The sequence below is a fragment of the Tupaia chinensis genome, unplaced genomic scaffold (genome assembly GCF_000334495.1).
Source record: "Tupaia chinensis unplaced genomic scaffold, TupChi_1.0 Scaffold000182_1, whole genome shotgun sequence".
In the NCBI taxonomy this organism is placed as follows: domain Eukaryota; kingdom Metazoa; phylum Chordata; class Mammalia; order Scandentia; family Tupaiidae; genus Tupaia; species Tupaia belangeri.
In genome coordinates this window covers 6,727,567-6,743,085 of record NW_006159657.1, presented here as the reverse complement: position 1 = coordinate 6,743,085, position 15,519 = coordinate 6,727,567, and the positions used below count along the sequence as shown (strand labels likewise).

At 46.9% G+C, this 15,519-nt stretch overlaps 1 protein-coding gene across 1 annotated transcript in view; it reads right to left on the bottom strand.

Annotated features, from left to right (window-relative positions):
- The window catches only part of LOC102483196 (nodal modulator 1), a 67,639-nt gene that overhangs the window by 23,858 nt on the left and 28,262 nt on the right, over positions 1-15,519 (bottom strand). Inside the window, exons 12-18 of the mRNA XM_006146569.3 lie at positions 14,933-15,107; positions 12,768-12,909; positions 11,007-11,138; positions 10,129-10,265; positions 8,293-8,380; positions 3,844-3,907; positions 3,179-3,274 (exon numbers count right to left, since the gene is read on the bottom strand). Of these exons, the coding sequence (XP_006146631.1) occupies positions 3,179-3,274; positions 3,844-3,907; positions 8,293-8,380; positions 10,129-10,265; positions 11,007-11,138; positions 12,768-12,909; positions 14,933-15,107 (834 nt within the window). The remainder of the gene's footprint in view (positions 1-3,178; positions 3,275-3,843; positions 3,908-8,292; positions 8,381-10,128; positions 10,266-11,006; positions 11,139-12,767; positions 12,910-14,932; positions 15,108-15,519) is intronic.

Below are 15,519 nucleotides of genomic sequence, written 5' to 3'. Positions count from 1 at the left end.
CATTTCTACACATAGGGACCCGAGCACCAAGTAGCTGGTGGATGCCACTGCGGGAACTCTCTATTCCCCTCCCCCTTCCCTTCCCAACCACTATTCTCTCTGCTTCCACAAGGTCATCTCTGCTCCTTTCCACATGAGTAGGACACTGAGATGTGATGAGATGCTGACCTGACCGTTAGACATTGCATTCTTGTACTGAAAAATCACACTGGACCCCACAAATACATACAACCATTACGCATCAATAACACTACTAATAAAAACCGGGCACCTGATGACACCACGGTGGCAGAGCCTTCTGTTTTGAATAAACTAATAATTTAATAAAAAAACAGAAACAAAACCTTAGGGACATGCAGCCGTATCTGGCAGAACTGGGCTGGCTGGCATAAACCAGCGCTGATGTGACAATGACTTGATGAGAACTTGTCAGGTTCCACGTGGGACGTGGCATTTTCTCCTCCTCACCTTGCCTTTCACTCAGTCCATGTTGAGCACCTGCTCTGTGCAACCAGGGATGCAGCAGACAACCAAAAACATGGTGTCCCCAGCCCTGTGGAATCCACATTCCCAGGGAAAGGGACAGACTATAAGCAGAAAGATGATGCCAGACGGTAAGTACAACTAAGGGCGATAAAGCAGCATGGGAAGACATGGCACCAGGAATGCTACTTCACGCTAAGTGGCGGGCGAGACCTTTCTGAGAAGGTGACATGAGGAAGGGAAGGGAGAGGGCCTCGCAGCTCTCACCAAGAATGGCTCGGGCATGAAGACAGTGGTATGTGGTCCTTGCAGACAAGTCCCATGATGTTCAGGGACAGCAAGGAGACCAATGCAGCCTGGGGCAGAGGGAGCCACGGCAGAATCAGATAGGTCAGAGGTCTGAGGGCAGCAGTGTCAGATTGAGGCTTTCCCACACCTGGGATTTGACTCTGAGTGGGATGGAAGCCAATGGAGTTTCAAGCAAAGAGATGGTGTGATCCCCACCGCACGTACAGCACGGTTATGAAGCGGCTGCTGAAACAGAGCAGCCAGGAAGCTGCAGCCATGGCCAGGCAAGGGATGATGGTGGGTTAGACCAAAGTGTGACGGCAAGGTCCAAGCAGGGACTAGGCTGTGGCTATATTCTGCGTATGGCCGAGGGTTTGTTGGGGGGTCAGTGGTTATAAGTGCAAGAGAAAGAATCAAGGAAGAAGCTGGAGCTGCCATTGCTGAATCAGGGAAGACAACAGAGTAGCTCTGTAAAGGGCGATCTGGCTACATACGACATCCCTGACTGAATTCCAAGTGGTTACGTCCTGACGAAGATGCACTTCATACAACGCCCAGCACAAGCAAACAACAGCAAAACCCTCTCAGGTTATACACATTCATTCAAAAAGATGAAAATAAGAAAGAGAACAGGGGGACCAGTGGGTGGTGTGGTGGTTAAGGCACTGGACACTCCCACATGGCCGATTGTAGCTCAAGTCCTGGACCCAATGCTTTGCTTTCTCCCTTTCCCTTCTCTCTCTCTGTGTCTCTCTCTGGTCAAATGAAAATAAATTAATGAATAAATAAGATTAAATAATATAAAGAAAAAGAAAATAAGAGAACAGGGAATTGGGCTGGCAGGTGGCATGGTGGTTAAGGTACTGGACTCCCACATGGCCCACCACAGTTCACGTCCCACACCTGAAAGCTTACTTTCTCACTTTTCCTCTCTCTCTCTTTCTCTTTCTCTATCTGTCTCTGGTGAGCACATGTGCCCTATAGGCAATTAAATAACAATAAATAAAATTAAAATAATTTTAAAAAGAGAGAGAGAGAACATGGAGTCACCATTGGTAAGAATCTGGACGTCCAGTCCAGGCAGGAAAGCAGTAACCGACACCGTTTCCGCATCCGCATCATACTGGGCACTGTGCTGGTCCACGCAGCAAGCCCTCCCATCTGGCACGTGGCTCCCCTCAGACCCGTCTCTTCAGCCAGAAGTCAAGGACCATCCCCGACACTCCTCTCTCTCCGCGTCGCCCTGGGGTGAGTCTGCTGCCATCTCTCATCCACGCAGTCCCCTCCATTCGCTGCCCCAGCTCCTCTGGCCCCCATCAGGCTGAAGCCACCCTCAACTCTCCCTTGCTTCCTTAGATTTCTCCAAGAGTCTCCTCGCCCATCTCAATCCAATACCACTCTGGGGCCTCTTTTGTCTACTCTCCACTCTGCAGCCAGGGAAACGTTTACAGAGCAAAAACAGTCACCCCTCTACTTAAAACATGTCAGCAATCTCCATAGGACAAACTAAGACCCATGACACGGCCCGGACCTACCAGCCTACCCCTCCTGCATGCCACCCCAGATCAAACTCGAAGCACTTATCGTGGTGGGGACTTCACTGTTCTGTGTGACTCTCTGACCACTGTCTGCCTCCCCATGAGACTGGGAACTCCAGGAAGTCAGGCCTGTGCCTACTGAGTGCAGAGCCAAACACAGAAGAGCCTCAGTATCATCTCCTACAGGGATGACGGGAGGGTGGCTGAACACGGGTGGACAGAAAAATGGAAACAGAGCCGGAAAGGTAACTTCAGCTACAGAAAGCAGGGAGAAAGTGTCTTGGATATCCACTCTATTTGGCAAAGATGGTCATGTTGTGAACGCTTCCATTTCCTGAGAAAATCAGAGTGTTAGATGTACCTCACCCACTGCAGAAATTCCTCTGAGGCGACATTCACAAGAATGTGACCTCAGCAAGGGTCTACCTTTCAAATACTTTCTCTCTCCTGACCCTTCCTGTATCAGGTGCCTTCTCTATTTCCCAAGCCTTCAAGAAAAGGTCTAAAGAAAAATAGGTAATTTTTTTGAATTTGCTAAAACATTTCAAATACAATAAACTGCAGAGATTTTTTTTTTCCCTTAGCAAAAGATGAGAAGTATAAAAAGTTCAAACAGAAATTTAAGACACTGAAACAAGCTCTCAGAAGGCTCTTCCTCACCCACAGTTAATTCGTGAGTCATAAAAGAAAAGGATCAAGGCTGTTGGGAATTTATGGCTATGTCATATAAGTGCGAGAGAGGGAAGGCCATTTATATATACACCTAGAGATAAGAAATCAGAAATAATCCTCAGGACGTCTATTAGAGAACTCCTCGGGCCTCGTCCACCGCCTCCCGCTCTCAGCCCACCATGGAATGGTCTTCTTACTTGATAGTCACGGTGACATCCATCATTTTGTCAGTGGTGATAGTTCCAAGGACATGGTGGCGAATGGCTGTCAACGTCAAGATACTGGGTGAGGACCTATGAATCAAAGAAGCGGAAAGAAAACACTAGCAGTACTACCTAATCATTCCCAAGGGAGCACTGCCAGCACCCTTGATAGCCAGCCCTCCTGACCCTGAAATATACTGCATGAAATTACTCTCAGACGGGCTGAAAGGACTCCAGAAATCCATGCGAGCATTTCAAACAGCAAACTCATTCAACACTTCAAAACTCTGTACTTTTCAACTGCCAGAAAAACCCATAGGCATTTATAAAAATATGAAAATGGCAGACTCAAGCTTGAGAAAGTCCCATGAGTAAGAACTGAGAGATTTGGCAAAGATTATATTTAAGCCACTTCAGAAACAGCCTTCTATCCTGGGCTTACAGAATTCCTGGGAAGGAGACTCTATCTCCATTGCCTCAGTAAGTTATCCAAGTGCTTTAAAATCCTTATCTAGAATTTCTTTTTAAAAGTCTAACCTTGTCTCTTCCAAGGGAAAAAAAAAAAACAACTTCCCTTTGTTCTCGGGAATAAACGCAGAGCTGCCCGCTGGCCCTCCTCCGGACACGCACACAGCGCACCGCGCACCACACAGGCTTACGTGTCGTAGGTGTAGAAAGCTTGCTCAAACCGGTGGCAGGAGCGAGGGGTCACTTTGTACACGCCTACGAACAGGAAATCAAAAGCAATTTTCAGAGAATGGCATCTATTACACTAAGCAATTCCAACATTTGAAATGCAAAGGCAGCGCCTCTCATTTGAGAAGTCAAAGATAGCGCTGATCTGCAATAAGGGGCTCGGAACACCGGGCAGCCGTCTCTCCCGCTGCCCACGACAGCTTCTTCCCAGTGACCCAATCCACTTAATAGCCCACTCACAAGCATGGGCTTTTCAGTTTCCATTATTTAACAACTCACAGTCGCTCAGTCTACGAAGACCAAGCTACAGATACAAGCACAAGGGACAGAAAGTACATTTCTACTGCAAATTAAACTGAGAATAAATCATTTTCTGCCTAAACAATTCAGTTAGAGATCCAACAGATAACCACAACCTGAGCCCTCCTATAAATACTCCGAAAAGGGGCGAGGAGTGTGAGAAGCCCCAGAAAACTATCAAACAATCGAAGTAGACAAATTTTCACCAAGAGTTTGTGTGAGGCAATGTTCAAATGAGAGGCATACTTTATCATTTATCAGAGGAAGACAATTTCGGGGAGAAGCAAAAGGTAACAATTTACTCCTCTAAATACTCGTTAACTAATATTTTGGACATACTTCCTACAAAATCTGAAATTAATTCAAATCACCCCTGCTGTTTTCACTGCATCGAGCAAGCCCCAGTGCAGTCACCATTAGAAAAATGATAGGAGGGCCAAGTGGTGGCACACTGTGACATAACTGGACCCACATGAGAAAGGTCCCGGGTTCGCATCACAGGACGCCCCCCCCCCAGGGCGTGCTGGTAACATCCATGCCCACAATCCAGGCCAGATGAGACTCGGGTTGGATCACAGCATGGAGACCTATTGGGGAAACCTGTCTCTCTTACTCTCTCTCTGTTTCTCTCTCTGTCATGGAGGAAATAAACATGTAAGAAGTGATTAGCTTCCTCTATTCATTCTGTTTGTCCTTTCATCCAGCAGTTCCTGACAGAGCATCTACTCCAGCCGGGGGTTGGGCTGGGGACTGGTAAACGGTAGGGCACGACGTGGTCCTTCACAGAGGCTGCCGTCTACGGAGCGGGCACTCAGCCACAACACGCCAACCGGAGCATGCGGTAAGGGAAGAGAGCTGAGTGCCACGAACAGCACGTGACAGGGAGGCCTCAGGACCTTCCTCCGCAGGGAAGTAATACACAGCTTAGAACTGACAGTCACGAAGGCACGAGTGAAGAAAAAAGCGGGGTGCGCCAGGGGCCGGGGGCAGGGAGGGCACCTCGGCAGAGAACGACATCTGCACCACAGGCTGCTTCATTGTTTTCTCGGCATCTGTCCTTCCCTCCTTGCCCTGCCCAGCTCCATCCAACTGTTCCAGCTCCCCCTGGAGCTAGAGACCATGCAGCTGAGTTCTGCTCACATAAAGGAAGCTCGCTGGAGGAGGATGGGAAAAGGTCTGCCTGCCCACTCCTCACCTACCTCCCTTAAACCAAAGTTTTCTAAGGCAACCTCTCGAGAGCATAAGGCAGGCCAGCCTCTGTCATGGTGGTTAAGGCAGCTGGATCCCACGTGGCTGACCACAGTCCTAGACCCAGCAGTTAAAAAACATACCAGGCACATATGCATATGTGCCCAAAATCTTTCCCCAAAGGAAGGAGAAATGGAGGCAGGACAGTGGCATGATCATGGGAGTGCTTTCTCACTTTCTCTCTCTCTCTTTCTCTCTCTCTAGTGAGTGCACACACCCTCTGGCAAATATATATATATATACATATATATAAAGGAAGAATAAAACATAAGGCAAGGGTCAGCAGGTGGCATGGTAGTTAAGGTACTGACTCCCACAAGGCCAACTGCAGTTTAAGTCCTAGAACTGGCCCTTGAAAATCACGCTGGGCAAGTGTGAGTGCATGCCCAAAGTCCTGAGAGGAGACTGGAGAAGAGATTATGACATGGCCATCCCTGCTGGGAGGTGCTTTCACACTTTCCCTCTCTCTCTCTTCTTCTCTTTCTCTCTGGTGAGTTCATACCCTCTAGCAAAAAAAGTAAGAAAAAGAAAATGTAAGGCAAAAAATATAAGAGAAAGGCCAAAAGAATCACAAAAGCAACCTCTAATACCTACCAACTGCTGAGCCCACACCAGCAGCCCCCCTTACTGAGCCAATTAGCCCCACCTGTGGAAGGCACTGCTTATGGGTGTTGTTACTTGCAGCCAAAGGCATCCTAACTAACACACAGGACAGAGGGGCTGGAATAGAGAAAGTGGCAGACAGGGCTAGGAGCTCCCCGTTAGGTCAAGTATTCTGTATTCTGTTCTGAAAACCAAGAAGAACCACTGAACTATCATTTGGAAAATGCAAAATAAAACCACAATGAGATACCACTTTGCCAGGAATGGCTATAATCAAAAAGACAGACAGCAACAAACGTTAGGAAGGATATAGAAAAACAGGAACATCAAATGCTATAGCTTCCTTAGAAAATAATTTGGCAGTTACTTAAAACATGAAACAGATTTCAGGACTAGCAGTTAGCATAATGGCTATGTCACTGGACTCCCACGTAGTCGACCGCAGTTCACGTCCTAGACCCGGTGGCTTAAACTCATGCCGGGTGCATGTGCGTGCGTGCCCAAGATCCCGAGAAGAGAATGGAGGAGAAGGGCTTGCAGCATGGCCATCCCCCCTGGGGGGTGATTTCTCGCTTTCTTTCTGTCTCTGTCTGTCTGGCAAGTGCACACGCCCTATAGCAAAAAAAAAAAAAAAAAAACCTCTCCAAAAAAGAAAGAAAAACACGAAACAGATTTTAAATCTAATCCAGCAATTCCCTACCTAGGTATCAAAACTGGAAAAACAAACCATGTCCACATAAAGACTCATACAAGAACATTCACAGTGACAATATTTGTAAGAGCCGAAAACTGGAAATAACTCAGATAGCCACTGACTGGTACATGCCATCTGCCCATGCAGTGTCGTACTGTTCAGCAATAAAAGGGATCCACTACCGACCCGTGTTACCGTACGGATCAACCTCAAAGCACCCTCAGTGAGAGAAGCAGGACGAGATACTGGTCTTAAGTGGTATCATTTGAACAAAATGTCCAGAAAAGGCAAATCTACAGGAATAGAAAGTAGTAAGTGGCTACCTGAAGCTGGATATGCAGATTAACTGGCAACAGAAGACTTTATTATGGCTACTGAACATGTTCTAATCCAAAGTATACAGATGTGGTTGTAGAATTGGGTAAACTTACTAAAAATCACTATATCATACATCTTAAATGGGTGAATTTTGGTAATTACATCTCAATAAAGTTGTTTAAAAAGAGAGAGAGAAGCCGCTGACCAGTTTTGTTTTGTTTCTTTTTATTATGCTTCTTTATTTTTATTTATTTTTAGATTTTTGCCAGAGGGCACATGTGTTTGCTGGAGAATGGAAGAGAGAGGGAAAGCAAGAAATCACACCCGCCCTGGGGGGGAAATGGCCACATTGCAATCCCTTTTTTTCCATTCTCCCCTTAGGATTTTGATGGACACACATACATAGACACACACACACACACACACACACACACCCCGATTTGATTTTTAAATCACCAGTCTGGGACTTGAACCACAGTCAACTATGTGGGAGTCCAGCACTTTAACCTCCATGCCACCTGCTGACCCCACCATTGAAGGGTCTTAAGCAAGGTGGAAGGCAATTCCATTTTTAAAAGATCACTCATAAATGGAAGTCAAAGACAATGGAATACTATTTTTAGAGGGGAAAAGGCCCAGTGGTCTCTACTCAACTCAAACCAAGAGACCAGGAACATTTTCCAACCCTGTTCACAACAGAGAAGAGACAGAAAAACAACTGAACTTGAGCCTGATGCAAATACAAGATGACTTCAAAAAGTTCATGGAAAAATGGAATAAAAATGGAATTAAAATAAGTTTTGGGCTGGCCCTACAGCACAACAGTAAAGTGCTACACAGAGGAAACAGGCTCCCACATGGCCAACCGGGGTTCAAGTCCTGGCCCTAGCAGCTTATCTTGATGTGGAGAACTGGAGGAAAAAGAATTGCAGTGTGACCAGGCCTCACAGGGCAGGCGGGGTCGGGGGGTGGGGGTAGAGCTTTGTCTCTTTCTCTCTTTCTCTCACACACATGCATACATGCATGCACATATCATCTGGCGTAAGAAATAAATAAATGACATAAATAAATAAATACGGGTTCATATAAAACCATCTGAAATTCATGTGGTTTTTTCATGATATGCATTTTCCATGGACATTTTGAAGACCACGGGTAGAATCAAAGTAGGAAAAAAATGCCTCCACATCCGTCCTCCGGTGTCTTTCTATCTTTCTGCCTCGAGGCCCATCAATCCTTCTCAACTTACCAGGCTTGGACAGACAGAACCGGTTGACTCCCTTGGAGAGGTTATAAATCCCAACATTCTCAGGTCCATTTCCATCCTGATAAAATTCCTAAGGGACCAAAGCCAATACAATGACTTACTAGGGGAGACAGAGACACCAAGATGATTAATAATATTTCTGTTTCCAAACCAGTCATCTGTTTTGTCCATTAATCATCTGAGCAGTTGGGTGTCACAAGAAAATTAAAAACCCTCAAAAACTTCCAATAAATGCGTGCTCCCTTTCATTCGATCAACTGTAATTTACTGAGCACCTGCTACGTGGCAGACACAGGCGAGACCTCAGGAGGCACCGACAGGACTGCTGTTCTCAGGAGGCTTATGCTCTAGCATGGGAAGACAGAAAACCAACCAGTCAACAAATAAGAGTGAGCTCAGCTAGTCAGTGACGGAGCTCTGAAGAAAACAAACAGGGAGGTGTGGGGAAGAGCAATCACTGTGGAGGGCCCTGCAGCCTGCTGACCGCAGGACAGCCCTCTGCTGAGTAGGCAATACTGCAACTGCCGCCTGAATGACAGAAGCCAACTGCACACATTTCTGGAGAAGACACTGCATTCGGGCAGAGGGCGGAGCATACGTCAAGGCCTAGAAGGGAAATGAGCTTGGTGTGGCCGAGCCCGATGGTGGTGTGACAGTGAAGTGCAACGCTCTGTGAGGCTGACCCACGTGGGAAGGTTCCAGGTTCAGGCCTAGACCCCCCTGAGTATGTCAGGCATGAGTGTGCCCATGATACTGGGCTGGTTGGCCTGAAATGGACTGTAGAGTAAGACAGACCTGTAGGGGGTGCTGTCTCTCTCCTTCTCTTTCATGGAAGAAATAAACAAAGAAACTTAAAAAGAAATTCAAAGGGAATTCTAAGGGAAGCAGAACGTCCCTGGGGTTAAGGAACAGAATGGTTTCCTCCATGTTCATCACCTACTCTCAGCTGAATATTAATTAACACATCTCCTACAATAAAGCAGTTTGTTGAGTGTCTATTGATAAGCAGTTAGAGCAGCAGATGACAATGCAAACATCAATTTCAATTCCTCTAGGGTCTAATATAAGCAGTCACTTAAGTGCCATTTGCCTCATTTTCTCTACTAGGATCTTACAGTGACATATGCCATCAAAGAATTATTGGCTCATTGGAAAAGTCATGGCGTATTTTTCTGTTTTTCTATGCAAAAATGCGTCAAGACTTTTCCAGCGACCCAGTATAAAAAATGCATGCATAGATTGACAACTGTTTCCAGCCTGGAATCCTTTTGGAGCACTGCCTATAGGTAGGGCCACAGAGACTACGGCCAACAAAAGAACAAGATCCTGTTCCACAGCTCTGGCCTCTCCATGGGATAAATCTACTGAGAAACATACTCAGGGCACCTCTTAATAAATACTGGCAGAGTGCACCAGGGAAACTTTAAATGCCTAAAATGTTCACTTAAACCTCCCTACAACCCTGAGAAGAGGGTATTATGATTTCGATTTTAGGAGAAAACTGAGGCCCAGAAACAGTAAATGAACTTTTCCAATGCACGAAACCAGCCTGTTTCACACTACACCATAGGCCTCCCCAAATCACCCAGTTAGATTTAATGTGGGGCCAGGTCAAGGAAGTCTCCTGCATATGAGCATCTTTTCCTTAGCAGATTTTAAATCCTTCCAGTCATGCTGTCCCTAGCACATGGGCCAGTGGACGGGCAGAGAAGGCGACGTGCCTTGACATGGTCACGACACTCCTGGCACCCAACTCCTCCTTATCTCTTCAAAGAGAGTGTTCTTCCCAGTGGGAGACTTTGGGCGAGTCACACATACCAGCGTGATGGCGTGGGAAAGGGAACATCTCAGCATATAGCCAGTCTGCCGAAACTCCACTGCCGACACGTCATCCTCCAGGACCTCCACCTCCAGATTCTTGTTCTTCCAGCACCAATCTTCATGCATGATGCTTACTGCAAAAGCAAACACCACACTGAGACATGTGGGCATACAGCCTATCACCTCCCCGCACACCAGTCAATATCAGAATGAATGAACTAACTAATAAGCATGTATATGTATGTGTGTGTACATAGAGATACACATATACATTGGCTTGTCGGAAAAGTCATGACATTTTTTTCTGTTTCTCTATGCAAAAACACATCCTGACTTTTCCAAGAACCCAATATATACACGTATACATATATATTTGCAGGCATTTGTGTGTGCATGTTGTGTATAGCTTGGAACAAATTATTGCTAAAAAAAAAAAAACCAGTAGAACCAATGGCCAATTACATTACCAAGAAATAAATCTATCTGGGCCTAAAAGATCAGGCTGCAAATAAGAAATACGCAAGCTTTTATTTCCTCTCATGTTCTACACAAAGGTCCTGATATTCCTACTTCACTGATGGGAAAGTGGAGTCTTGGGAAATCGAATAACTTGCTAAGGGGTGGAATTATCCCACTCTCTTCTGGGACTTGAAAATAAAATGGTGTGAATCCTGGCACCCTCCGGAACTGGAACAGCAGTGGTTCAGAGCCCGGCTCCTAAACCACCATCCAGAGGTGAAGCACCGTCAAGGTCACAGGACAAAGAATTAAATAAGGAAAGGAACACACTTGCGACACAACTTGAGAACTGGACTGCAGGAAGTTTACAAACACAGGAAATATGGGAAGGCTGAGATGTTGCAAATGGTTCTTACTTTTGTATTTTCCAGGGAGCACGTTGTCAAATGTGAAAGTCATGGAGTTGACCTTGCCGGAGAGCTGGAGGCTCCGCTTCTCCCCCTGGCGGCTCAGGGACTGCAGGGTCACCAGCAGATCCCCACAGGTGTCTGCAGAGAAAGGTGCAAAGGCCTAGTGTCACCACCTTTGCGAGCCACAGACACGTCGGAATCCTCGGCCTCCTAGGCTGCTTGTTACCACTGGGCTCCTAGAGGCAGTGCCAGTGGGCTTCTTGAAGCTCATCCGCATCTCCTTGATGTCAAAGAGTGCCCCACGTGAGAGATCAATATGAACAAAGGCGGCGTGGAGAAAGGGGCCCCATCATGCACTGAACACCCCTGGTTGAGCCAGAGGAGAGGCAAGGATAGGGAAGTAACATTTATAGAACAGGGACCTGCAGGTGGCAAGATGGTTAAGGGTGCTGGACTCCCACATGGCCAACCACAGTTCAAGTCCCAGACCAGACGGCTTGCTTTCTCACTTTCTCTCTCTTTCTCTCTCTCTGTCCCTCTCTGGTCAAATTAAAATAAATAAATAAAGGTAAATAAAATAATTCTTTAAAAAAAAATTTTAAAGATTTGTAGAGCACCTACTGAGACACAGATAAGATGGGAGGAACCATCGGAGCAAGAGAAAAAGAGGAGAGGTGATGAAACATCAGTGAACACTACTTTACCAGGCACAGAACGGGTCCTTTACCATAATGGTAATGTCACCAATAACAGAAAAGATGTCAGGACCAGCAGCAGGTAGCATAGTGGTTAAGGTACTGGACACTCCCATATGGTCGACCACGGTTTAAGTCCCAGACTTGATGGCTTGCTTTATTACTCTCTCTCTCTCTCTCTCTCTCTCTGGTCAAATTAAAAATAAATTAATGAATAAATTTTTAAAAAAAAGGTGTCCGTGGTCTTTCTGTGTTCTGGGTACTATTTTAAAGATTAAACACATGTGAACTCCTCTGAACCTCACGATCCTGTGTGGAGGTACTATTATAATTCCCCTATTTCCAATGACAGGCTGAAACACTCAGGAAGTAGAAGTAAACTGCTCCACATCACAGCTGAGGTCAAGCCCATGACGGCTGGTTTCCAGGTATACACTCTGAACCACCATGCTACGACCTGCTGGCATGACCATATTTAAGCCTCGTTCAAAACCTCAAGGGGTCACATGATGGCACGGTGATAGTGCAAACTGGACCCACGTGGGAAGGTCCCCAGTTAGTGTCCCAAGGCCCCGGGTATGCACTGGTTGCACGCATGCCCATGACCCAGGCTGGGGTGGAGGGTGGCATGAAGACCCTGTTAGAGATGTCTCCCTCTCTGTCTCTCATCTCGTGGAAGAAATAAACAAACTGAAAAAAAAAAAAAAAAAAAAAAGCCAAGATGGTCGTGTTCCCATTTTACAGAGGAAAAGCTGCGGCTGAGCAAGGGGAATACTTCGCCTCATAGCTGAGGAAATACAAACTTCGCCTGGGCTTGGGTCCGTATAACTCTACCATTAGTGGGAAAAAAAGAAACCTATGTGCTACTTTGGGAGCCAAAGCAGAAGCACTCCAAGAGGAGTTTCTGATGACACCGTGGCAGTTACTCGGGAAAAAACCATGCATGACACGGACTCCCAGAACCCCTCCCCAGGAACAGTCTGATATACTCGATGAGGAAAAGGCCACCGAAACCCACCTCCTCACCTTCTCCTTTGAAAGCATCTGTTCTTACTTTCAACCGACATCTTACCCAAACAAGAAACTTTCCCGGAAACGGATGCCAGAAACTGCACGAAGGCCACATCCATCACAGGCCTGTCGGTCACGACGAGGAGAACTGTCTGGGGCTTCAGCGTCAGCCCCGCGCGAGTCTCTGCCTCGGGAACCACCACCTGCGGACGCACGGGAAGAACATCAGAGACTGCCCTGCACTTGCTCTTCCAGGGCCTAGAGGGCAAGCGTGCATTCACCGGGGCCCTGGGTCAAATAGGGCACAGAAAACCAGCCTTCAACCACCCCAGATGTACACAAAGGCATCCCCAGCGTGAGTCCCTCCAGAGACACCAAAGCTGACATTGTCGCCTATTCACAGGGTCGAAACCATACAACCAGTTCCTTGTCCTGAATTTAAGTCTCTCGTTACGAAGCTGCAAGCTTGTCAACACTATGTGGGTGACTCCCTGCTAGAATCTGACCACTTTCTACTTCCTTTCCATCTTTTTTGGTTTATATCTTCCATGAGTAGGACAGACAGACAGACAGCATCCCAACAGGTCTTGACACCTTGATCCACCCCAGCCTTCAGTCGGCTGGGATCATGGGCACACGTGTGCACAGTGTACTCAGAGAGGTCTCCAGACTTGAACCAGGAACCCTCCCATGTGGGATTGCCTCACAGAGCACTGCGTTTTACGACTGCCCCACCATCTGACCTCCTTCCTCGTCTTCTGTGTGCCTTTCCCAGTGCTATGGCAAGGGGCAGTGGTCTTCTATCTTATCCCTCGCAAAGATTACATCATTGAACTGCCCTTCCTTAAAATGGCCCTTCACCTTGCTTCCCAAAGGGCTTCCAAGGCTTGTCGTGGGACCATCTTGGCAAGAAGCTTGTCTGAGAAAGCAGCTGTCCGCCCACACATCACACTGCTGGCTGGGAACAGGTAGAATGCTGCCCTCCCCTCTCTCCCCTTCCTGGCCCTCTCCCCTCCCCTACCTGCTCTTTCATGGGGAGAGGAGCCGTGGCTGGGCAGGGGCCCGAGACCCAGGGACACAGTATGTCCCCACAGACAGGGCCACTGCCTTAAGAGGCCAACCTCTAGTTTAGCCCTGTCTCTGGGTTATTTGGCCACCACACTCAGGCCTTCACCCCTGTAAAGACTATAGCCAAGGTCTCCCCAACTTCTCTGCCTACCTGGAAGGAATGAAAAAAATCTCATGGTACCTGCCCAGCTGTCCTCAACTGAGGGCCAGGCAGGAAATGGAAGCTCCCTTTCGGCCTGGGGTGTCAAAAGTCATACACTGTGGAGGTTTCTGAGCTGCCAGAAATGGAACTTATTTTGATCTTCTCTGGGACTTGTGAACATTCTACAGTAGTCAGAAGCCTCAGAAAGCAGAGGTATGACTGGCATCTTGATACCAACCCCTAATTAACACTCTGATTGGAAGAGAGGCCTATTGCACTACCTTTAAATACGGGCCTGTCATTTCTACTAGCTCTGGCATGCAGGAACGTAGACTTAAAAATAAGAAGTTGAGAACTGAAATGCTCCTTTTCTAACCCACTTTATCTAATAATTTTTTTAGAGGTTTTTCCCACAGGGTATATGTGCTCATCAGAGAGAGAGAGACAGGAAGAGGGAAAGTGAGAAATCACCCCCAGCAGAGATAGTCATGCAGCAATCCCTTCTCATCCATCCTCCTCTGTAATCTTGGGCATGCACGCACATACACCTGGCATGATTTTTAAGCTACTGGGTGCAGGACTCACACTGCAGTCAGCCATGTTGGAGTCCAGAGATGTAAACACTATGCCATCTGCTGGCCCCTAACAATTCTACTTAAAAATCATTTTTTGAATTTTTTTTTTTTTTGGCAGAGGTTTCTTTGTTTGTTTGTTTGTTTTATTTTTGTTTTTGTTTTTGTTTTTGTTTTTGTTTTGCTATAGGGCACCTGTGCTCACCAGAAAGACAGAAAAAGAGAAATCACCCCCCCAGGGGGGATGGCCACGCTGCAAGCCCTTCTCCTCCATTCTCCTCTTAGGATCTTGGGCATGCACACACCCGTGGCCAGCATGAGTTTAAGCCACCGGGTCTGGGACTCAAATCACAGTCAACTACCTGGGAGTCCAGCAACGTAGCCATTACACCATCTGCTGGTCCCAATTTTCTCAAATATTTTAGATAAAACAAAACATCACACCTGGACTTTGTAGGTCCCCGGTTTTGCTTTAAAACAGAATGATCCATGAGGCTCCGTCTCCACGGTGACCAAAGACTTGTCCTTGTCTTGAGACGACAGGACAACTTTGTATTTACTCATCTGCTTGACAGTGTCAGGGAAGCGCATGATTGATATCTGCCCACAGACGCTGAACCTGCCGAAAGAAGACCATTCATTCCAGCGTGAGAACTCAATTTTAACAGGAAAGGCTCTTATCAACCCACAAGACGCACCTCCCCTCCAGCCCTTGTTTCTGAGACAAGTTTAATCGTAATGAAGAGACAGAGTGCAGTGCAAAGCATTCTGATTTTAAATGGCAACCTTCAGAAGGAAGATTGGAGCTCTTTCTGCAGAGCTGGGGCCTGCGGTGGGGCTGTCTGGGTATCCTAGGTGGCACGTGGCAATCCCCCACTACAGAAGCAATTTTCAGAATATCTGCAGATGATAAAATATTTTAGGTAATTGGACCATTGAAAGTGGTGCCGCCTCTGACTCAGGATGCCAGTCAGCCTTCTGCAAGACCTGTAAGCTGCGGGACCAGCAGTTAGTGTAATGGCTATGTGGCT